Consider the following 23907-nt stretch of genomic DNA (forward strand, 5'->3'; position numbering starts at 1 on the left):
AGAAGGGCAGGATTATTCCTCTCTTCCAGTCTTCTGGGATGGTCCCAGATTCCCAGATGGCAGAGAACAGGCATTTCAGCCAGCGGATGGTGCTCTCGCCCCCCGTTCTTCAGGAGTTCGGGGGGGATGCCGTCGTACCCGGCAGCTTTGCCATTCTTCAGCTGACGAACGGCCCTGCTGATCTCGTCGTCAGTAGGGGGATCGGTACTGATGTTATTGTCCGGTACTGCCGCGTCTGCTAGTTCCTCAAGTGTGTCTGAGGAGGGAGATGGTGCAGGTCTGTTAAGCAGGTTGGAGTAGTACTCCTTCCACCTGTTCAGCTGCTCTTGTGTAGTTGGAAGGGCGACTGCTGATGGGATGGCTTTTCCTGCCAGCTTACGAATTGCTTCGTACACGGCTTTATGTCTTCCAGCAGCACTGGCTGACTCCACTTCCTCTGCAGTCTGAAGGAGCCACCGTTGCTTGTCTCGCCTGAGCTGTGCCTGTCGTCTAGAGTTCAGAGCTCTGTAGGTTGTTATGTCACCTGTGAGGCGGGCTTTTCTGCGTTCTTCAATTATCGTCAGAGTCTCTTCACTAATCCAGGGTTTGTGGCTCTTTGTTTTCTTCCCGAGGACTGCTCTGGCGGAGTCCGAGATGTTGTCCCTGAATTGAGACCACGCTGACTCTACATCAAGAGGAGCAGGCTGATTGTTGGTGTATCTCCTGGTGATTTCATCGCAAAATTTCTGCCGGAGGGCTGTGTCTTGGAGTTTTGCGATGTCAGGTCTGAAAGGTGGCTTCCCAGGTGGGCTGTTCTTTTTCAAGGAGATTTTACAGGAGGCCACCACTAGGCGATCATTACTACTATAGTTGATATCATAATGGCACTTCAATAACAGAAAGAAAAAAGACACAACAGTAAGGGGTGGCAGTTCAGCACCAAGGACAACTCTAACAGTAAAACAGAAAAACAGCCCCCCATACCTCCAGAGCTCCAGGGTCCCTGTGGAACACCCCTCCCAGCAGCCCAATCACTTCAGCTGTGGAGATGTGCGCATGCTGGGACAAGAAGAGAACAACATCTGTGATTTCATGTCATTGTCCATGTGGTACATTTCTCTCCCTGGTTGCTGATGCCTAGGCCACCCTTATGCATACAAGTGTATAACACTGACCCTGACCTCTTGCTGCAAATATTGTTGTTGATAAATATTGTTGTAGATTCCATTGTAGATACTATGTATGCTATCTTGAACCATGTATATGTCACAGGAGAGATGTCCATTCAGTAGAATCGTTGATTCTCCTAGGAGAGATCTCGATCGGAGCTGGCCCTATATATCATGTTCTTTTACCGTTACCATCCCTGAAGCCTAAAGACTACAGAAGTTCCTGAAGCAAAAAATAAACAAAATAAGTAAACTGCATTCCTTATATCTTTTAGGAAATAGAAACAACAAATGTTGTGCAATATCGATCAATCAACAACGATGTAAGGAAAAAGGATGGTAGTTCAGCACCAAGGACAAACATTTTACACTTTTCCTCAACCCAAAAATATTCCAACTGCATAATTATATAACAACCTTACCATGTCAATGGTGACCAGTGCTGTTGCATGAATCTTCACAGAGAAGGGAGCCTGGAGTGATAAAAACTACAGATTAGTACAGAGGAAAACATCGCTAATAACAGGGGAAAATATACGGAATGAAACGTGTTCATATGGCCTTCTCAAAAATGTCTTGCACCTGCTGATACCTGAAGTGTGGTGATTATATGTACAGATGCTGCGTAAGTAGACATTTATAGATTCACCATTTTGTTCTAATATGGATGTTATATCTGCATGTTTGTTCTGAAAAGCTGTATTAGGTTTCACTCACCGGGGATTCCTCGCTGAACCTCTTACAGGGCACCAGTTTGAACGGGTCGTAGGAGAAACTATGGGGGACACAAAAAACATTTTGTTTCACATGTCTTCTTTACACCTTTACAATATGGCATGAATTATGACGATATGTTATGATGGATTTAACTACACTGTCGATAAGTTTCCATACTTGTAAATATGTGACATTGTGCAACATTTTGCAAGCTAACTCTTAGGATTGTATACATAGCATGTCATATAATAACATTCTTAAGACACACACCTGTAATAGCTATACATCTTAAGACATCTTACATACCTGTTAAGGTTAGTCCTGGCCGCTCTGGATCTGTTGCGTCTGAAGTAGGAGAAAGTGGTTGGCATGAGTTACTGGCTTAACCTTACATTAGATAAAGCAGTGTTCTTTCCTTGTCATCGATATAACAGCTGGGACATGAGTACATTAATCTTAATCCCCGGAACAATGAAAGGCTTTTTGACCTCTGACCTGATTTGGGACACTCCTCCATCTGTTTCTCCAGTTCATCTGAGGTCACGTGCTGGGGGAAAATAATGTAAAACACAATGTTTTGGTTATTGTTTTTTTTATTGTTATTGGCTGGGCTGACTATTCTCTCTTGGCAGTTAGAGGCCCTACACTACCTGTACCTTCTGATAGCTTGGCAGCCATGACCAATTTATAAACCACTTATTATAAAAGTGAAGTAATAATTTGGCTGAGTGGCATATTACAATACCTCTATGGTGAGTCCCTCTGTCTCTGCGCCATCAGTCCAGTCACCGTACGCCGTCCGAACTAGCTTCTGTCTTCTCGGCCTCTGCACAACAAAGATACATTTTTCCCATCTCAAATCCAACGTATTGCTTCCTTACTTGCTTACTTGTATTGAAAGAATTATATTTTCACTTCTTACCTCTCAAAGTAGTAACAGACTGTAAATTCATCTTGACGTCTTTAAAACATGTTTTCGACATTACAATGTTCACACAAAAATGTAAAACTATGTCTCTTCCCACAATTTCCTATTTACTAATGATTCATTCAAGTAAAGCTTTGTAAAACAACATTTTTGGAATCAAAAGATACAAATTATCACTTAGTCTATCGTCAAATAAAACAAACAAACAAACTCACCATGGACTCGAGCCGGGCGGCCTGCAGGGCCAGCTGCTCCCCATGACCTTGAGGATTCCGCTTTACCCCGACCTTGGCGACCGGAAACTCGCCCCGGTTGGCCTCCTCTGTTGCCATGGGAACCAGAATGGTTGCACAGTGACCCATCACATGACCTTACTGTCCTACTCTTGAACTTCAACAATGTCTGCGCTGAACGCAAAGGACTCAGCGAACGTCTAACGTTATTGTCTCTTGATCCAGTTCTAGTTCACACCATAGCCTGTGTTTACACAATCTCTCGCTGGCTGGGGTTAATGACCCCCTCCTCCTTGGTGGAGGCAACTGTAGGGCCGGCCGCTAGGAGCGCGATTCTAGTCATGCAGGCTAGCTCACACTATAGCTATCAACAACTACCTGCAGTTTTTGACCAGTGAAACAAATGGTGTGCAGTTTCTTTCAGAATGTAGAAGCAATTGAGTCAAGACCGTCCTTGGAAAATGTCTGCAAAGATTACTTGGAAAAAAGCCAATGCAACAGACTCAGGGAACTCTAGATCCAGTTCTAGCTTATATTACAGCTGTCTTCAACTTCATGAAAAACTCCCCTGCTGTTTTTTGTCCAGTAAATAAATAGTCTGCAACGTTACTTTCACAATCCAAGTGATCAAGTCAGGTACTAGTGTCCTTGAAAAACGTCTCTATCCACACATTTCTATCTATCTATTCTAGCTTAAACAGAAGCTATAGGAAAATTCCACTTCCCTCATAGGCAAATACAATGGACAGGGAATCCCAGCTGAATATCAATCCTGCCCTAGTTACAAGGACTGCAACGTTTTCTAACCTTTTCCCGCGGCTACAAGTTAGACATGCAACGACTGTTTCCTTATCATTTACGTCAGACTGTGCTGAGTAGCGCAAGAAGAGGAAATAGAATAATAGTCGCAATCCTATTTTAGCAACCAGGAAGCAGTTCTTGTACTTGTTACCAGGAAACAGCTCTCTTACTGGCGTCTTGTATGGTCCAGGTTCGAATCATTTCAATTCGCAACTACACTCAGTAGCAGAGGGAGAAGGTGTCCTCAAATGGAAACTGCATTCATTTTTTTACTCACAGTTGCATGAAGGTTGTCTTGCACTCTACAGGTTCAATATTTGTGTTCACAAGCACACTCTCAGCAGCTCAGAGATTCACAATGTCTCTCCACATGAAAACTGCAATTGCTGGCTCGCGTCCAAGAAGGTCCCGCTGAAAGTGCTGCTAACAATGGAGCTCCATCATGACATCGTTACAACACAATCACAGTTTACACATATTCTCCACTTGATGTATCGCTTCGATGGCAAATCCAAGGAGCTGAGTGTTCCACGCTATGGTGCTAATGTTCTCAAGCTTTGAGACACGCTACGCCCAAGATGAAGCAAACGGTTTGGGCTTAGCAAAAATTCTCCACTCTGGGTTGATGTAACAGCTATTCCAAGGGGCAGTGTTCCACGCTATTACGCTAATGTTCTCAAGCCTTCAGAGCCACTATATGTCCAAGATAAAGCAAACGGTTCTTTTAAAAATGCTCCACAATGGATTGATGTATTGCTGTAATGGCAATCCAAGAAACAGCGTTCCACAGTATGGTACTACCGTCTCAAGCATTGAGAGTTGCCGAGCCCAAGATGAAGCAATTGGGTAATGGGCTTTGCGAAAATGCTCCAAAACGGATTGACGTAATGCTGTAATCCAAGAAACCGCCTGGCGCTACTTTAAACGTTCTCAAGCACTCAGCCTAATAAAGCCGAAAGCTCAGGTCAGAACGTAGCAATGGTTTGTGTATCACAGAGTCCAGGTGGTGTAGAGTCTTCTACGGCGATTATGTTCTCGCACAAGAGCCAAGAATTCCAAAAACGGCAATCCAAGAAATACGACTAATCGCACGCACACCACTTGTCATGCGATAGTGCACGCTCTATTTTTGATTGACGCCGTTGCCACAGCAACCCTGACGAACGTGGCTATTTCCTCTCGGCTGCCCTGACAAATAAGATGACCTCTCTCTCACTCGCCAGGCATTCAGGGACGACTGTGCCAAATAATGGCCTTCGCTACGGGCCTAGTCGTAGGATTGTCTCTGAGCTGGGATGTGCAAGAATAAGATGTTGAGAAACATCAAGATTAAAAGCTGACTCGATAGAGCAGCCGCCTCTCCTGTTTGCACCGTCTCTATTATTTTGAGCTCACTCAGCTAAAAATGGATTTTTCAATTGAGCTAATGTATGATACACACTAACACAGGAAGCCTGCTGCAAGCAATAAGCAAGCAAGCAATAATTTCACATCGGCCAAAACAGCACGAATACCTAACAAAATTATGTGCCAGCTCACAGAATAAAACCAGTAACTGTTGTCACTCTTATTTGTACACTGTCTTAAAGAGGCTTATCTGTCTTAAGATTGACATTTAGTCCTCAATGTTTTGAGAAATTGTTACAGCAAGACTGCCATATGCATACTTGTGACTTCACTAATAAAAAGTATATCAATACCTGCATGCTAACAATATCAATCCTACATGTCACACTGCAAGATGTTTTCCTGATTGGTTGAATCACATTTCACACCCAGCTGTAACCTGATACTGCAGTGTAAGCCAACACCGTTCTGTAAACTGACACCATCTATCAATAAACCTGTCCATGCAACCTTAATGCTGCTCTGAACACCTAAATATCTCTATTCAAGCATTGTGAAAAAATTCCTGCATTAACGTCTGTCTGGGAATTCAATAATTCACCCAGATTTTACAAAAGCTGCAAAGATGTGCATGCATGTACTAAGCACCAGACAGGTTCTGTAAACTGACACCATTTATCAACAAACCTGTCCGTGCAACCTTAACGCCGTTCTGAACATGCTATCTCTATTCCAGCATTGTGAAAAAATTCAGAGAATTCAATAATTCACCCAGATAGCCCACAATTTACAAATGCTGCCAATTTCTGCATTCATGTACTAAGCACCAGACAGCATGAATACGGTATGCTTAATGACAGCATGCTCTATATATAGTAACTGGGTGTCATTAGCATATCCAGGTATCCAGCTGGAACGGTGGGTGACAGATGGGTCTTCTTCAAGAACACAACGCCGTCTTCCTCATCGTTTCCTCAAGACAAACAAGGAAATCCTTCCAAGCATGAGTCAAGACGTGATCCTAAGGTGCTCAAGCGTCTTGTAGATTGCACAAAATTAATCACAGCAATCACACTCCTGGCTTAAGAGAACTGTCTTCGTCCTGTCTGCAAGATGAACATGAATTCCTTGCCTGCACCTCAAGACATATATAATATGTCCTCAATGAAGCTTGAACACAGCGTCTTGTAGATTTCACAGCTTCTCAGCGTCACCTGTAATTATAACAGCTTGCCTCAGGACATGCAGCAAAGCACTGCCTGTCCTTTTTTCCTTCAAGACGAGGATGAAATCCTTGCAAGCACCTCAAGGAGACGTCTTCACCAGGTCAAGCACCTTGTAGTTAGATTTCGCATACAGAATCCTCCCTCATACCTCAGTCTGCTCTCAGATGTCATAAAATGCTGTAGCTTCGGGGCCTTCCTGTTTGTCACAGAATGCTGCTTTGTGTGTTCACACACTCACAGAGTCTGAAATATGCAGAACATGTCCCGTAGGTTATCCACCCCTGCGAGGCCCGGAGTGAACGGACGTCCTTTGTGTGCCGCTGTTAGATCGGGGCTGCTCCAATAATCCAATAAAGGAGGCGTCCCGCGAGACGCCGTGCCCCACTCACTACGCATTCATGTCCTGATGGCGGCACCTATCCGGACAACAGTTGGGCCATACCAAGTTAAATGGTTGTTTTAAGTTTAGAACATTTTCAAATTTTTACTCACTATGCAAAATGCTTAGGAGATCTTATCAAGTATCAAGTATGTAAGTATACATTCATGATGACAGCAACTACACATCTGGACAACACTTTGGGCACACCAAGTCAAATGGTCGGTTCCCAGAACATTTTCAAATTTTTACTAGCTATGATTTCATGTGCTGATAACAGCACGAACATATCCAGGCAATCCGGGCACACCAATTTAGATGGTTGTTTCTTGGATTTAGAGCATTTTCAGATCTGGGCTGCTCCAATAATCCAATAAAGGCTTCGTCCTGCGAGACGCCGCGCCCCACTCACTACGCATTCATGTCCTGATGGCGGCACCTATCCGGACAACACTTCGGCCCCACCAAGTCAAATGGTTGTTTTAAGTTCAGAACATTTTCGAATTTTTACTCACTATGCAAAATGCTTAGGAGATCTTATCAAGTATCAAGTAAGTAAGTATACATTCATGATGACAGCAACTACACATCTGGACAACACTTTGGGCACACCAAGTCAAATGGTCAGTTCCCAGAACATTTTCAAATTTTTACTAGCTATGATTTCATGTGCTGATAACAGCACGAACGTATCCAGGCAATCCGGGCACACCAATTTAGATGGTTGTTTCTTGGATTTAGAACATTTTCAGATCGGGGCTGCTCCAATAATCCAATAAAGGTTTGTCCCGCGAGACGCCATGCCCCACTCACTGCGCATTCATGTCCTGATGGCGGCACCTATTTGGACAACACTTTGGCCCTACCAAGTTAAATGGTCGTTTTTCAGTTTTTGAGCAAATATTTCAAATTTACAGCATTAACAAATCTGAACACTGTTCTGACCACAACAATTGAATTTTTCCACACTATGCTTTCATGTGCTGACGATGACATCGCCAACACATCCGGACAACACTTCGGCCCCACCAAGTCAAATGGTTGTTTCTGTGATTTAGAACATTTTCAAACTTTTACTCACTATGCTTTCACATGCTCATGGCAGCACTAATACATCCAGAGAGCATTCTGGCCATACCAAATAAGACTTAGTGTTTCCCAGATTTAGAACATTTCCAAATATCTAATCACTACGCTTTCATGTGCTGGTGAAGGCACTTACATATCTGGACCACAGTTCGGCCCTACCAAGTCAAATGGTCCTTTTTCAGTTTCATTTCCAAATTTACTGATGTCAACACATCCAAGAAGCCAGTCAAAATGTTACTAGGTCTCGTGCTGGCCTTCCGGTTGTTCACTTGCCGATCGTTGTAACCTGCATTTGTATGTCTATGCCGTGTTTTTATGAGACCATATTGTAACAAATCGCACTCAATTCAGGAGGACTGCGGCCTCCTGCTCATGTGGGTTTGTGTGTTTGTGAAATAAATAAATCAATAAATGAAAATCCAAACACTTCGGCCCCTCTAGTCTAATGGGCGGTTCCCAGATTTAGAGAGTTGCTAATAATATAAATTTTTACTGTAAAAAATCCAAGAACCAAAGTAATAATTTGTAGCAGCCTTTGGCTACATTAATGACACACAGCAGCTAACAGCTCTAATGGCTCAGATTACTAAAGTCTCTCCATTTACACAAGGTTTTCATTAAAAAGTCCTTAGTTTACACAGCAAACTACCCACCGGCTATTAGCAAACTGAAGTGCTTTCTAGACTGCAAGCAAAATATACTGTAAAATTAATGCATTTAAGTTCGCGGGGATTCAATTTCGCGGTAGAGGAAAAAAGGACTTTTTGCGGTGGATTTGAGTTCACGGTAACACCATAGACTGCAGTCTAAATAATACCATTATAGAAAAATATTCGCGGTGGTTTTAAGTTCGTGGTGAAGTGGTCACCGCGAAAACCGCGAACATTAATCCACCGCGAACATTTCTGCATTTACAGTAATACACCCATGAAGTTAAACATCCATTATATAAGATACGTCGGAACATTACCAAAATCATATCCAGTTGCTTGAATAACAGCTTTTTGGTCTAGAAAGGTAGGATCTTTCAGTCTTGGTATCAAGTGAAATTTCATGCAAAATTGCAGGAAAGGAAAACAACATTTTGAGCTGTGATGTTAATTCAATGGAGGCAATAGGCAACAATCATACCATGATAACATGAAGACTGGTTCTATGGCCTATCTTATATACTATGTCTAAACATCATTGGTTTCAATTCTTTAAGATACCAAGTGGAAATTTGATAGCTGACGATAAAATTGCAGAATACAAAATATCAGTCAGGAAAAGCATGACGCCTCCTCCCTAACAGTACATCTAATGTACCAGCCATTAGTCATGATGTGACCTACATGTTGGCCGATAGGTGAAATAAAGGTGAACTGAACTGACTGAACTGAAATAAAACACATCAGTCCCCGGGAAAAATGTTGTGTTTCAGTCTCAGTTTCAGGTATGGGTTTTCTTTAAAAAAAAATCTTTTTAGACTTTGGCTACTGAATGCAGATTCGATAGTACAGTAAGTTTTTAACAAAGTTAACTTAAGAACTGAAATGCACTTAATATGTTTTAAATGACGAACTTTAATTTTGTGCATCATAATTGTTACAAATCTGTAGATACATTATCCTTCATTAGATAGGACATGCAGTTTTCTTCTAACTTAAATAGGAAGCAGGCTGAATAAAAATTCTAACTGGAAGCTAACATCCATTGGCATAATACCGGTCGGTTTACTGCAATTTCTCAAGCAATGCTAATTTGGCAAATGATCAACGCATCATTTTCTCCAGTTACATGTTGCTGTTACAGCTTACCTTTGCCACTTCTTCTGTGTAAATTATTTTGTCTCTCTGGTCCTGCTAAAAACATAATATCGTAATTGGAACACACCGCGGAATTGCACGGAGAACGGGCGCATGGTTGGAAGGGGGTGCACTATACCGGCCGAACGAAACACGGCACAATTAACTGCCGCTATGTACCTTTATACATCCTCTGTTGTTCCTTTCTTTCCTGTTAGTAGTTGCACAAAACAAAAATCTGCATGAGCATACAAAAAGTCATGAGAAAATGGGCGTATACTGACAAGAATTTTCATCTAATTTTGGTCCGTCACAACCGCTATGACGTAAAACTTTACTGCTGGCCGTAGCATTAAAAATGGCGGGAAAATGGCGGCGTACGTTCAATTTGACCCATTCAGCCGTAGATCCGGGCGATAATTCAACGGTTCCTCACACTTTTACACGAGTTGTAGGTCACCAAAATAAATTCAAGATTGCTGTTGAATCATGCTCGTCTTGTGCCGTGAGCACATGTGATTATTATCTACAAATCTGGCGATGAACGTGACAGTGTGTTTGTCCCACGACGAGCTCGCCTGCCCCGAAAATGACCTGAAAACTTTTGGCCTTGTTGTCTTCGAATGCATTGTTATCGATGCTTTGTAAATTATGTATTGGACACCTAGATGTCTGAAGTGTGCATACCTCAGAAATAACCATTGTTGCATGTGTAGATCTCTTTAAGTTCCACTATTTTTAATCGACCGGTATAAGGCTTATGACCGGTATTATGCCAATGCATGTTATGTGACTCCATGACATCCACCCCAACAAAGTCTAGGGTCGGTAGGTTTTTCTAGGGTAGGTAAGGAAACAGGAAAAACGCCATTTTTTCCCTCTGCCCTCAGGAAAATCATGACGGCTCCTCCCTAACAGTACATCTAATGTACCAGCTATTAGTCATGTTATGACAATGGGGCAATAAAACACTTCAGCCCCTGAGAGAAAAATGCAGTGTTTCATTTTTCAGTCTAAACTTTGATTTTGTGCATCATATTGTTACAAATCTGTGAATGCATTTATCCTTCATTAGATAAATAGGACAAGCAGGTTTTTTTTCTTGAATAGCAAGCAGGCTAAATAAAAATTCTAACTGGAAGCTATGTGACTCCACGACATCCACCCCAACAAAGTCTAGAGTCAGCAGGTTTTTCTAGTGTAGGTTGGGAAACAGGAAACACAACATTTTTCCTCGGCCCCAGGAAAATCATGACAGCTCCTCCCTAACAGTACATCTAATGTACCAGCTATTAGTCATGATATGACAATGGTGCAATAAAACACATCAGGCCCTGGAGAAAAATGTTGACGAATGTGTTTCATTTTTCAGTCAAAACTTTGATTTTGTGTATCATAATTGTTACAAATCTGTGAATGCATTTATCCTTCATTAGATAAATAGGACAAGCAGGGGTTTTTTCTTGAATAGGAAGCAGGCTGAATAAAAATTCTAACTGGAAGCTATGTGACTCCACGACATCCACCCCAACAAAGTCTAGAGTCAGCAGGTTTTTCTAGTGTAGGTTGGGAAACAGGAAACACAAAATTATTCCTCGGCCCCAGGAAAATCATGACAGCTCCTCCCCAACAGTACAGCTAAAGTAACAGCCATTAGTCATGATATGACAATGGTGAAATAAAACACATCAGTCCCCAGGGAAACATTAAGAAGGAAACGTGCCTGCACCAGCTGGTGGGCTCAGTAATAATGCAGCAATTTCAGCAGATAACAAATGTCTGTTTGTTCTGTTAGATCTAACAATGGTCTGTGATTTGTTTCCGTGATTTTCTGCCATTATTCAGCAAAATGTCAAGATGAAAGCAGAGGGCTGAGAGCCTTGGAGGCAATTACATATGTGGGTGTAATACTTATCTATTAAGTCACTGGGACTGACACTCCAAGCAGATCCTACAATGGCAAAAAATAGTATCAAACTGGCCAAGGAGTGTAGTCCGACTGAGCAAAGAGGTGTCCATTCCCCGGTAGCGAAACACACTCCTAAGCCAGCTTCACTCCTCTGCCAGCTTTTGATACTATCTTATGTTACCGTAGGGTCTGCTTGGAGATTAATACTGTATTATCTGATGTACTGACTTTCCCACTGATCTTATACATGATGATTATATCCCAATCTTTTCCAGTAGTATTGCTTTGGATTTTATATTACCAAGATATTAAATTGGTGTGGCATGATCAAACAAAGTTGCACATTAACGACAACATTATCACGCCTTTTCACTTCAGTACACATGCATACTAGTAGTGATCCTTTTAATCCAGAGGCTATAGTGCATTCAACTAACATTCAGTACAGATTAAAGTATTGTAGGGACAGCATCAGTCTTGTTTCTGTTATTACCAGCACTCACCAAGAAAACAAGACAACATTCAAGGATATCCTAGCAAAAGCCATGACTATCCTTGGCAATGACTATCCTTGGCAATGACTATCCTATAGCAACACCCCAAAGTATCCTAGCAACAATTGAGTATCCTAGCAACAATTGAGTATCCTAGCAACAATTGAGTATCCTAGCAACAATTGAGTATCCTAGCAACAATTGAGTATCCTAGCAACAATTGAGTACCCTAGCAACAACCCAGAGTACCCTAGCAACAATTGAGTATCCTAGCAACAATTGAGTATCCTAGCAACAACCCAGAGTATTCTGTGAACCTGAGAGTGTGTATACTGTACAGTGTTCTTTTCATCACTTTGTTAAGACTCACTAAAGCAGCCCTGCAACCTGCAAGCTGAACTGGATCAAGACACATTTCCACTTTCAATTCCTAGTATCTTACAAAGTTGAATTGAAATACAACATGTAATTATGACAACCATGACCTATATTTAAGGGGTTAAAAGATTGTGTTCACCCCTCGCCCATACTGCATTAGAATCCTTTCAGTCCCAAATTCAAATGTACAAATACATGTACTACAACATCGAGGATGTACTGCAATGCTGTATTGTGCACATTGAAAATATACACACAGGCAGACAGATACTGAGTGAGATAGACAAACGGACAGACAAAAACAAGCCAAACAAGTGAAAAACAATACTTTACTAGTACTTCCTTGGAGTTAAATGAATGAATGAATGAATGAATGAATGAATGAATGAATGAATGAATGAATGAATGAATGAATGAATGAATGAATGAATTTTATTGCTCAACAATTGCACAGGGTACAATGTATGGCAATTAATAACAACTAATGGCTTGTCCCCCCAACGACCTGGAGGTCAAGGGACTAGGTAGGTAGGTAGGTAGGTAATGGCTATACAGATAATAGTACTAAGAGGCTACATACAAAGCAACAACAGATTATCGACAACAGTACAATTAAAGAACAAAATCATTGAACTTGACTCACCGCAGCCGAAGTTGATGGCGCCGATCCTCTCCAGGTAACCATGGATACGGCCGATGCAGTTGACGTCTCCGCAGTTCCTCAGCCCCGCCCTAGCAACCGTTTTCCTCAGGTACTCGGGCTTGGTCCGCTCCCTGGGGGAGAGATAAATGGAGGGAACATGAACCTGATTGTTTTTACATGTAATTCACCTTTATACACATGAGGTAACCTTTATCTGTTGTATCAATGCGAGTGTATTTCAGGATACAAAGTTGACAGATGGTGGTTTTAAACTACAATATCTTCAAAACTGGGGGGGGGGGGGGTGGATAAAAACTTAATCATGTTTGGCATTGTGTTCTTGCTGCAAAGGTGCCACTTACATACATGTATAGCTGCGAGAAGCAGAGCTCCAGTCAAAAGCATCGAGGAAGATCGAAATGTCAGCAAGTCAGAGGCATTACTGGTTAGGCCATGTTGATTTGATTCTATGGATGACATCCTCCGGGAACTCCAAAACTGATGCGAGCGAGCGAATAAAAAAAAAGTTTGGCAAAAAAAAAAGTTGCCTTCAGTATGAAATCAAAGTGGCCAGGAAGGTTGAACATAGGACTAAACACACATAGTATGGTATACCATGATCCTCTGGACCTGAATTTTCTGTACTGGTACCTCCCCCAACCAACAATAGATTTTTTTTTTCTTTCCGTCTTTTCACATCTTATTCTTTGACTTTAGATTCATTTTGGCATTCTATATATGGCATTAGTTATCTGTTTTCTGATAATTTTTTTTCAATCTACGGAATATTTGTGCTTATTTTACAGCTGCTTTGCACAATTTATTGTGTGGTCGAAAACTTCTTTTTTTTTGGAAATGGTCGATTATTGGTGCGAGCGCGGATGTCATCCATATAATCAAATCAATGTGGCCTTATATAACAGAAAGCTACAATATCTACATAGTACATGTTCTACCAACCTCACAGTGTATTTTAGGATATAAAGTCGATGGATGGTGGTATCAAACTGCAATATTTTTAAACCCTTAAATTATATTATCTTCAAGACAATTCTATCCTTCTTAAAGAAATAGGTCAAAACGTTTCAAGTCTCACCAGCAGTCAAGAAGGTGGTTCCTGATCTTAAGATATCTCTCTGGCGTCTTGGTCTGTCTTCCATCAAAAAACTCCTTATGCACCTCCTTCTCCTCCTCTGTTATAACACTCCTGTCCAGAACAACTTCTTCTGTCGGTTTCTTAAAGGTAAAGAAAGTTTCTTCTTCCGCCTGCCCAGCGTCAGACGTCTCGTCTTCTGAGTGACCTTGAAATATTGTGGTATTGTATCTAGGAAGGTCGTATGTCTCCTTGCCGCTATCACTGTCACTGAAGGTTCGGTCCGTGTGGGAAGACATCACCTCTTCACAACTCCATTTCTCACTTACTACAAAGTCAGGTTTGGACCTGTCTTCAGGAATGTCTAGGTTGTAGTTATCAGGTTTGGACCGGTCTTCAGGATGGTCTAAAGTGTAGTTATCGTAACTTTTTCCAGTGCTACTAGAGTCTGCTACTGCATTTGTGCTGTTCAGAGATACAGACTCAGATGGCGTGGCCAGGCCTGGAAGTCTTTGTTCAGAAATGTTTTCCGCACTAGGAGTATTTTGCTGCTCTGAATTTCCGCAATCAGCTGTTTCTTTTTCGTTTTCTATTTTCACCTCCTTAAAGATATTACCTTTTTCTACATCTTGAATTCCTGTCTTGAAGTCTTCTTTAAGTTCAATTGAAGATTCTGACAGTCTTTCGATGCTCCCCATCAACCCATCTCCGTATGTGTGCATGTGCGCAGCGTCCACTTGTGACTCTGTCTGTCTTTCTATGACTTCCGTTTTAGTTTCAGATACTTCTGTCCGAGTGTCTGTGGCTTCGTTTTTAATATCAGATGGTCCCTCAAATATTCTGTCAGCTCCAACCTGCTTCTCAAAAGCCAGCAGGGTGTTTTGTACCTGAAACATGTCTGTATGTGGTCCGTACGTGTTTTGTTCTACACCGGGAACAGGTCTGACATCCTTGTCTCCCCTAACAGAGCCAAGCCCCACGCTCCCCTCAATCCTCTCGACAATCACTCGGTTTTGGGTGTCGTCTGGTTGCCACGGAAACACGGGGAGAAAGTGTTCGTCCATGGGATACTGTTCCCCGTCTCCTGTGGTCTCCTGCTGTGGCATTTCTCTGTCGTCTTGTACAAGGTTGTCTAAGGAAGGATGGTCTTCAGTAACAGCTTCTGTTTCTTCCATTACATTTTCCCCTGTGGAAGTGTCGTCACTTGTAACAACTGCAGGTTGGGCTGGGTTCAGGCCACCTGTAAAGGCAGATAGGGAAACAACAGAAGACTTAATAGAAATGTTCTTAAAGTGCCTGACCTTTCCGAGAATGTCAATCAAAATAGAACTAAGGCCTAGAAAAAAATGTTCTGTTTCCCAAGCTACCTGTCCGTAAAACCTGCCGACCCTCAGATCTGTAACCAGTTTGACATTGAAAATATAAGTTTTTGCTTTGGATAAAAAGTCTTTCAAACAAAAAAAAGAAGATAAACCCTACCTACCTACCCTAATATTTTTAGGACTGAAACAGGAAACACAGCATTTTTTTCAAGGCATATGAGTATTATGTATTGACTAAGATAAGATGCAGGCAAACGAGCACAAGTTCAGTAAAATAACCCGAAGTTTACCATGTTTCTTTCTATGTCCTATCATACAGCTAGATTAAACTTGAAGCGATAGGGAGAAAACGTACATGCAGTACTGGTGCATTTTGCTAGGTGGCGATACTTACATGTACTCCTCAGCTCCATGACTGCCTCCTCCCCTGACTCCTCCCCCTCAATATCCACATCCTCATCCTCCCCTTCCTCCACCTTCTGGACCACCTGCCAAGAGGGAAACAGGTGTTGAGACTTTGGAATAATCAATTTCAAAGAAGTGTCTATCTTTTACTTTTATTGACAAGTAAATCATGAACCTTCATTTTCTCGATATCTCTAAAGAGAAGATAACTTTGCCAATAACGGTTATTCGTTTATTCGTTTATTCAGAAAAACAATCAGCATCGCAGTCAGTATAAAAACAAACTGAATATCACTGATTTTACAACTTGTGAATACAGAATAACGGTATTACTTTGAAATTCATTTGAGTTCTTTGTAGAAGTCATTCTAGGTCAACTGTAATCTCCAACCAAAAAATGGATCTTGACCAAAATTTTCACTGTCCGATTCCTCTGATTTTTTATTTATCTTATTCCTTTTCTTAAGGAGCTGGCATCTAACAATGATTGTATCAGATCAGGACAGAACTAGTACTAAGAGCATACATCAAGTCTTTGTTTACATCTATTTCGGCCTAATACTAAGTATACATTCAGCTGCATTTTGACTTTCAAGAAAGGAACTTAAATGAAACACTACTCACCTGCATGTGCCCATACTTGTCAGGTATGGCTGTAGTTGCAGCCGACTCAAGCAATTTCTCCTCCTGTTGTTCTACTGGGTCACTTTCCATCAACGTTTCCTCCATCTTCCTTACAACTTTCACTTTCTTAGAAGCCTGCTCTGTCTTAGGGGTGGCACATTTTGTCTCCTGGGCTCTTTTCCTTTTTGGTGTGCCGGGAGCAGAGGAAGTAGAGACAGCAGTACTCTTTGCCTCATCAGTAAAGGAAGGTTTGTTTTTGTCGTCATCAGGAGGGTCCTCTTCTTTTTCCTACAGGCAAGAAAAGAAAAGAAATCATTTTAACATTTCTTATAGTAGCTTGGAAAGTCATCTTCAATCTTTATTCATTAAATCAACATTACAGAGTTACCCCTTAGCAGTAGTACCTCTGAATACCGCTGATCTTACACTAGTTACAGTGTAAATCATTACAACAACTAGACACAGTAGGCACGACATAAACACTATATACACGATAGACAAAAAAAACACTATAAGCATCAGTCAATGATTTGTTATACAAGCTGATGGTATAGCGTGGGAAGGAGTTGCACAGTCTGGAGGTCCTTGCTTTGGGGACAGAGATGCTACCTGAACTTCGCAGGTCACCTGGATTTTGCAAATGATTGTCCGCTTGCAAGAAAGTCTGTTGTCATCAAACAAGTGCTCTAGAACCCATTCCTTAATTTGCTCATTAACTGACATCATCACCAAAAGATTTGAATGTACAGTTCCCCAGACAGGTAGCAAAAGTAAACAGAGGAGCAAACTACAACCCAGATGGTACCCAGGCTACATAATTATTATGCAGGTACAAATGTATTGCAATTATCCAACTTTAAAAGGACAAACTAGACTGGTGGGTGGATAAAAACATTTAGAAATTCTAAGAAAGGACTACCTTTGTCTTGAAGAAGTGTCTTGCGTAGTTCTTGACCTGGAGCGGAGTCCTGGTCTGTACAAACTGTGAGATGGAGGTCCAGCTGCGGCCGTAGATCTCCTGTAAGAAAACATTACAGAGGATCCATGAATCAGGTTGGTACATCACCAAATAAAGAGACTTCTTTTTTCACTGTGAACCCTTACTTTATTTTCACCAACTAGTGCTAAGTACAACATAGACAACACCAGAAAGATATTACAGGGTCAGTATGTGACATGCTACTGTCTACTCAGTACACACTAGTACAGTCTCAAACAGTCTTTTTTCCTCCTCCTTTTCTTAAAGGCGCCCAGAGCAGTTTTTAGTGCATTAAAATTGGGGATATTCTGGACGAGACAATCGGTACGGTATTGACATTTACTTCACCATACTAGCACATTTGTGTCATCATTTTGTACTTTCAGCATTTAAAAGGACGCACAAACATGCTGCAAACGGACCCCTTTGATTTATTGGGTCCTTCAATAAATCAGCACAGGATCGAGCCACTAACGGTTTCCCGTCAGTACTTTTCAGAGATTTTCGAACGCATGAGGTCACCGAGCAAATTGAATCTGATTCGCCCGTTCGCAAATTGAAACTTTATTCGAACAAGTGACGACATCTCCGTTCGGGATTCATCGGTCATGTTCGCGTGCGTTCCACAAATTTGAAATAATGGCACGTGCAGCGCTCAGATTTTTAATGAGTTCTCACCACTCAACGACGTATCATCTTTGCTCAATAAAGGTCGATATGCAATGAGATAGTGTTATTCAAGCTTACTGTGTGTAAAAATGACTTGAAAATTAAACTTAAAGACTAAAAAAACTGCTCTGGGCGCCTTTAAGAATCAAACTTTCCACGTCAGCTACAAATATATGCTGTATATTCAGTTTTGTTAAGTTGCTGTGTGGGGTTATGATGACTTTAGAAAAGTTTGTCTGCATAAGCATTGGGTCAAACAGTCAGCGAGATCAAATGTACATTATATAGAATACAACACGGTGTATTCCGTATCACCCTCGGGTCCCAGCCCTCCCACGGGTCGGATCGCCCGACGGCCAAAGGTTGTATTTTGGGACCGAGGATTTTTTTAAGCGAAATGCGCTAGTAGTTGAGCAAATTTGGTGCCCTCGAACAAAAAGTGTTGCAACAGCAATGTTCCAACTCCGAATCAGGTATTCGAATTGCCAACCGTGCCGCACTCAGCCCGTTTGAAATGGTTCGATTTACTCGAAGAAAGCCTGTGAGATACGCCTTTTGAACCTGTGCAATACAGAAGTTATGGCCCGGTCCGGAACACCGGTATTGAACGTTTTCGCGTAACAGGTATGACATAGATATAATTATGAAACATTACATTGTATTTCCAGAGATACAAACTTTAAGTTGTTTTTGTACGCACCAGTCCAGTCTCAAACAGCCTCTTCTCCTCGTCAGTCCAGGGCTGCCCGTGGGACGGAAGGTGGGGCGTCGCACGGGTCTTCGACTTCTGTGTCTTCCCTCGGCCTTCAAGATAGGAACAACAAATTTGGGGGATGTTTGAACAAGGCTTTTGGTATGTCTGTCTATCTGTGTAGTTGGTTGGGAAACAAAGGATATTTCCATCTCCATAATTTTCAAAAGTTCTGAGCTATTGTTGGACCTTCAAGAATGACAATAAAATAATAGGTGTTATCACATACATGTAGCTGGGTATTGGATATTAGTTTTAGTTTTAAAGTAAAAAATCATACCCAAAAAGGTTTCAAATTCACATTCTCAAGAGAAAATGAACAATTTAATATACAAATCAAACGATAAGTTAACACAATACAAATTACAGTTTTACTGGAAAAAAAATTAGCTTAAATAAAGTTAAAGGAACATTGATGGGTGGTCTCAATATTATCATACAGAATGAAGTACTTATACTTACTGCTGCTGGCCTCCCCCGGATAGGAAGAATGGGATCTTCCATGTATGTAGAGTCTACACTTGGGTAAAGGAAAGCTTTGTGGACTGTACCAAGTCAGGGGGGAGGGAAGAAATATGAAATACTGTAGCTTCATATCAAGATCCTATCAACTTTCTTATTTCCCATCATGTCACAAAAGCAGGGTCAGAGCAGTGTCTCCGATTCGGGGGAAAATAGAAATTTACAAGCAATTATTCCATGGGCAAATAGATAGAAAATAATATGGTAACAATTGGATTTTGAGGCCAAGAAAATAGAAGTACTAGTACAGTTATTGAGAATGAGAGTCGTTTTAGCCTGTGTTTACACAATCTCTCGCTGGCTGGGGTTAATGACCCCCTCTTCAGGTGGCTGCAACTGTAGGGCTGGCCGCTAGGAAATTGCGATTTAGTTAGGCTAGAGTCATTTGACTGATTTTGAGTTGAGACAAAAGGATACTGCTCTTCCTGTAACATCTTCTCGATGGCCGACCGGCTCTGTTCATCCATGTCCTCATCAAACGTCCAGCTCTGGAACAATTTGAACAAAGGAACATAATTGGTAACATTTTCTTATGTGATACATTGATAAAGTTTTGGTATCAAGGTGAAGACAAAGTGAAGGGTTACATATGATATACAGATGTGCAAAGATTAGGTGTGACACCGGTTGTTCAGTGTAATAGAACCTGGTGTTCACCCAGCTACTGCTACACAGCGTACCTAAAAAGCTGTTTATTCATGTAACGTTATATCAGCTATACAAATACAGATGATAGCACAGACATACACCTTCTCATGCTCAATTTTATTATGGTTAAAACACTTAGCTGCTAGAAAAAATTATGGAAAACTGGGTTCAAAATATACAATTTCTATCATCTCACATTTGTGATTTGTAACACTGTGCCAAGTTGCAAGGATTTGATTATATCCTTTGTGTTATCTTAAAACTTTTCTGCTAAGAACAGGTGGCAGATGCATTTCTAGCATCATCTTAGAGATAAGAAAATGTAGTCAGTAATCTGCCATCACATCTCACCTGTCCGTGGTCGAACATCCAGTTGGGCTCGTAGCCAGGTAGATCCGGCAGCGCCAGGGCATCATCCTTGTGGTCAAACAATCTGGAGGGAAAATTTGATTTAAAAACAATGAAAAACTAAATGAAACCTTGATACACCATCTTATGTCATACCTGTGACGCGAAAACGTTCGATACGGGTGTTCCGGACCGGGTGATAACTTTCCGTATGGCCCGGGCTCTAAGTTGTATCACACGGGCTCGAAAAATTAATCGAACTATTTCGAGTGGGACGAGTATGGCTCCGTCGAAGATTCGACTACCTGATTCGGACGTTAAAACAAATTTGTTCAACTTCTGGCGCATTTCGCATCAAAACATGGGCTTTCTCAGGTGGGTATGACATAGATAAAATACAACACGGTGTATTCCGCATCGCCCTCGGTCCCAGCCCTCCCGCGGTCGGGCTGGAACCTCGGCTGATACGGAATACACCGTGTTGTATTCTATATACATATAATGAAATTGGATTACACCGTAACTACCCCTCACGGCCTCAGGATCTTCTTTCATATTCTCGTTCTGAACTTCTGTATTATTTTATAACAGTGTGCTGTTTCCGAGCGAATTGTTCCAGCTTGTAACCATAAATATGATATACTGATATAGCGAAAAGCTCCTTCAACTGTTGTGATCTGACTTCAAAGGCAAAGACTCTTACATCAGAGGGGGCATACATGAAGTTACGACGACCTTTGAAGTGCGAGAAGAAAATAGAAAGGGTGTTTCAACCGTCTAGAAAAGCATCTGTAGTTTCTTACTAGAAGGAAAGAATGACAGAGAAAGATCATGGAAACGGTGCTTAGCCATCCCTCGGTGATCAACCGAACCCGGAAGCGAGTGCAACTCTTTCTTGACCGTCAGATATTTACAGAAATTCAGGCGAACCTTTATATACTCTCGTATGCAACCCAGTAACAAGAACAAGCTCTGTATTGTTTCGAAGCAATCCCTCTTGCAAATAAGTCCCTTTGTGATCATTAATGCTGTTGTTGTAAAGCGGCACTCGAGTTTTCAAGTTCCCGCCCCCTTCACTTCTGGTAAACAAAACCTCAACACCGTGCATCTGTTGACGTTTTTCTCGCGAACAGACCGTGCATTCGAACCAACAAAAGCACCAGAGTAATCCCAAACATTCACAAAACCTCTCCACATCTTTCAAATAAGAATCGGAGGTCTTAAAAGGTGCTAAACCCACTTACAAAGGGGCGTCATCGTCTCCCTCTATGTCGATTTCTTCGTCGTCCGCCATGATTACAAAGTAGTATGCCCCGACAGGGGTGTTTTCTTTATAATTACCCCTCAATACCATGAACTATACATAAATGGATACATCGTTCTTCTACATTCATACTTATATTAGATTTACTTCAACTTTGTTTTATCTTTCGTTGATTTAAAAATTTCCATGTAACCTTTTTACTACCTATTAAAACCTTACTACCCCCCCATGGAAGTAGACTATCCCGTGACGCAAGCGGCATTGTGGGAGAGAAAATGGCAGTGTAGTGGCGGCACGAGGCCTCGCGAAGGTAGATGGTGGCAGCCTGACTTCCATCCACCGTAATCTTACCTCGTACCTCCCAAAACTGAGCTCCAACTTATCGTTCTGCAGACAAGAACGTCAACTGTGCTCGTTTTTACCGATTTTGTTGTCGAGGGTGGAGAATACAACAGTAAGAAAGACCAGTTGGGCTCGGAGTTGGGACTTAATAGGTACCGACCGTTGCATATTGTAAATTATCTGAGGCCCATATCTTGGGGCCCGGAATGGGTGTTTCTAAGGGGCTTTGGTACTGTTCATGATCGTGTGTAGGAGGTTTCCGTGTTTTGTACAATGTATATGTTAGCGGATGTTGAACAACTGTGATCAACTGTGCATGTAGCCATTGTGGCAGGTAGTCAACTTGTGGCAGCAAATTTCTATCGTAAGTAGGCAATAAAAAGGTAAACTGGCTAACAATGAAGAAGACTATCATTAACACAGTTTGAGACAATGACTAATGAGTAATACGTATTGTACGAGGGGCGTTCAATAAGTAATGCCCCTGACACACTTTCAGTTGTCTGATCTAGATGAAATTTTGCATGTGTAATGATTTATATCTCTATGGGTTATGTTGCAAAAAACAGCTCTGAAGTAAATTGTGGTTTCTTTTTTACAGGTGTTTGAACTGAGTCAGGTGTGAAATGGAGCCACTTGAGTGTCGCGCAGTGATCCGGTTTTTGTATTTGAAAGGACGCACACCAAAGCAGACTTTTAATGAAATGAAAGAAACTTATGGTGATGATGCCCCACCATATGAAACTGTAAAACGCTGGCATCGTGACTTCAAACATGGCCGGAAGTCTCTGAAAACAGCTCCCAGACCTGGTCGTCCCTGTTCTGCCATTGATGAGGCATCTGTCCGTCGAGTTGAGGCAGCCATTTCGGAAGATCCACGCATAAGTGTTCGTCAAATAGCCCAAGAGGTCAAGATTAGTACAGGGTCTGTGAATACGATCATTCATGACCATTTGCATATGCATAAGGTGGCTGACAAATGGATACCCAGTAAATAGTTCTGTTTCTTGTGACTTGTATTAGTTTTTTTTTTTAAAAGGGCACCAAAATTATCGAATAATGTCTCAGCCCTGTGAACACCAGCAACTGCATGATTCTTCATCATCAGTTTAATATTTTTCTTGAAACCACTTTGTAAATTAAGTTATTAAGAGTTCCCTAAATCTAAGTGTAAGCAAATGTAGAATTCACAGTATTTTTTTAGTATTTATTTATTTAGAGAATTATTTAGTATTTATTTATTGAGAGAAGTCATTTGAAGAGTATCTATGTGTTCATCGCACGCGGCCGTAGCTATAGATTTTTCCTTTTCTTTTGGATGTGAAGTGTAAGTAAATGTAGAATGCACAGTGGGCTTGTGTCGCTAGTATTTAGAGATGTCATTTGAAGACTATCTAATACATATGTATTTATCTATGGTGTATGGTCTTATACCTATTGCTAGCTGTTACTAGTGTTAGATGAATAAGAAATAGTTGTTCCCTGTGGTATGATTTATATAGTATATTATAGTATAGTATAGTATTGTGCGAGAAACACCCGTGTGGGAGTCCCCATCTGGGTTATTCTCTAGCAGATAGTGTTGTGTAAGTGCTATATTCTTGTAAATCCAACAGTGCAATACAATGCAAGATTAATATATTGTTTATATAACGTGCAATAATATATGTATCAAATGGTCGGTTGCACACATTAAGTTTTTACCTTGCTCCAGAATTTTACTATTCTGATTAAGGGGTCAGCCTAGGTCTTTGTGTCTTTTAAACTCATCTTGTATGTTGATTTTAAATGTGTTGCGTTTATATGTCAAAGATGATGTCAACCCCTAGTATAGACATAGACAATAAAAGCACATACAGTA

At 41.3% G+C, this 23907-nt stretch overlaps 1 protein-coding gene across 1 annotated transcript; it reads right to left on the reverse strand.

Moving 5' to 3' along the window:
- Nucleotides 1-1865: 1865 nt before the first annotated feature.
- On the reverse strand, nucleotides 1866-21855 carry LOC118431757 (histone H2A deubiquitinase MYSM1-like). Its single transcript, XM_035843060.1, has 14 exons — nucleotides 21685-21855; nucleotides 20444-20525; nucleotides 19862-19932; nucleotides 19385-19437; nucleotides 18872-18975; nucleotides 17443-17541; nucleotides 16524-16811; nucleotides 15889-15982; nucleotides 14176-15412; nucleotides 13080-13210; nucleotides 3009-3115; nucleotides 2611-2691; nucleotides 2172-2412; nucleotides 1866-1923 (listed from the first exon to the last, which is right to left on the reverse strand). The coding sequence occupies exons 1-13, from the start codon at nucleotides 21792-21794 to the stop codon at nucleotides 2254-2256; spliced, it is 2616 nt and encodes an 871-aa protein (XP_035698953.1). The 5' UTR covers nucleotides 21795-21855; the 3' UTR covers nucleotides 1866-1923; nucleotides 2172-2253.
- Between the last annotated feature and the right edge of the window lie 2052 nt (nucleotides 21856-23907).

This window comes from Branchiostoma floridae, chromosome 15, assembly GCF_000003815.2.
Source record: "Branchiostoma floridae strain S238N-H82 chromosome 15, Bfl_VNyyK, whole genome shotgun sequence".
Lineage (NCBI taxonomy): Eukaryota > Metazoa > Chordata > Leptocardii > Amphioxiformes > Branchiostomatidae > Branchiostoma > Branchiostoma floridae.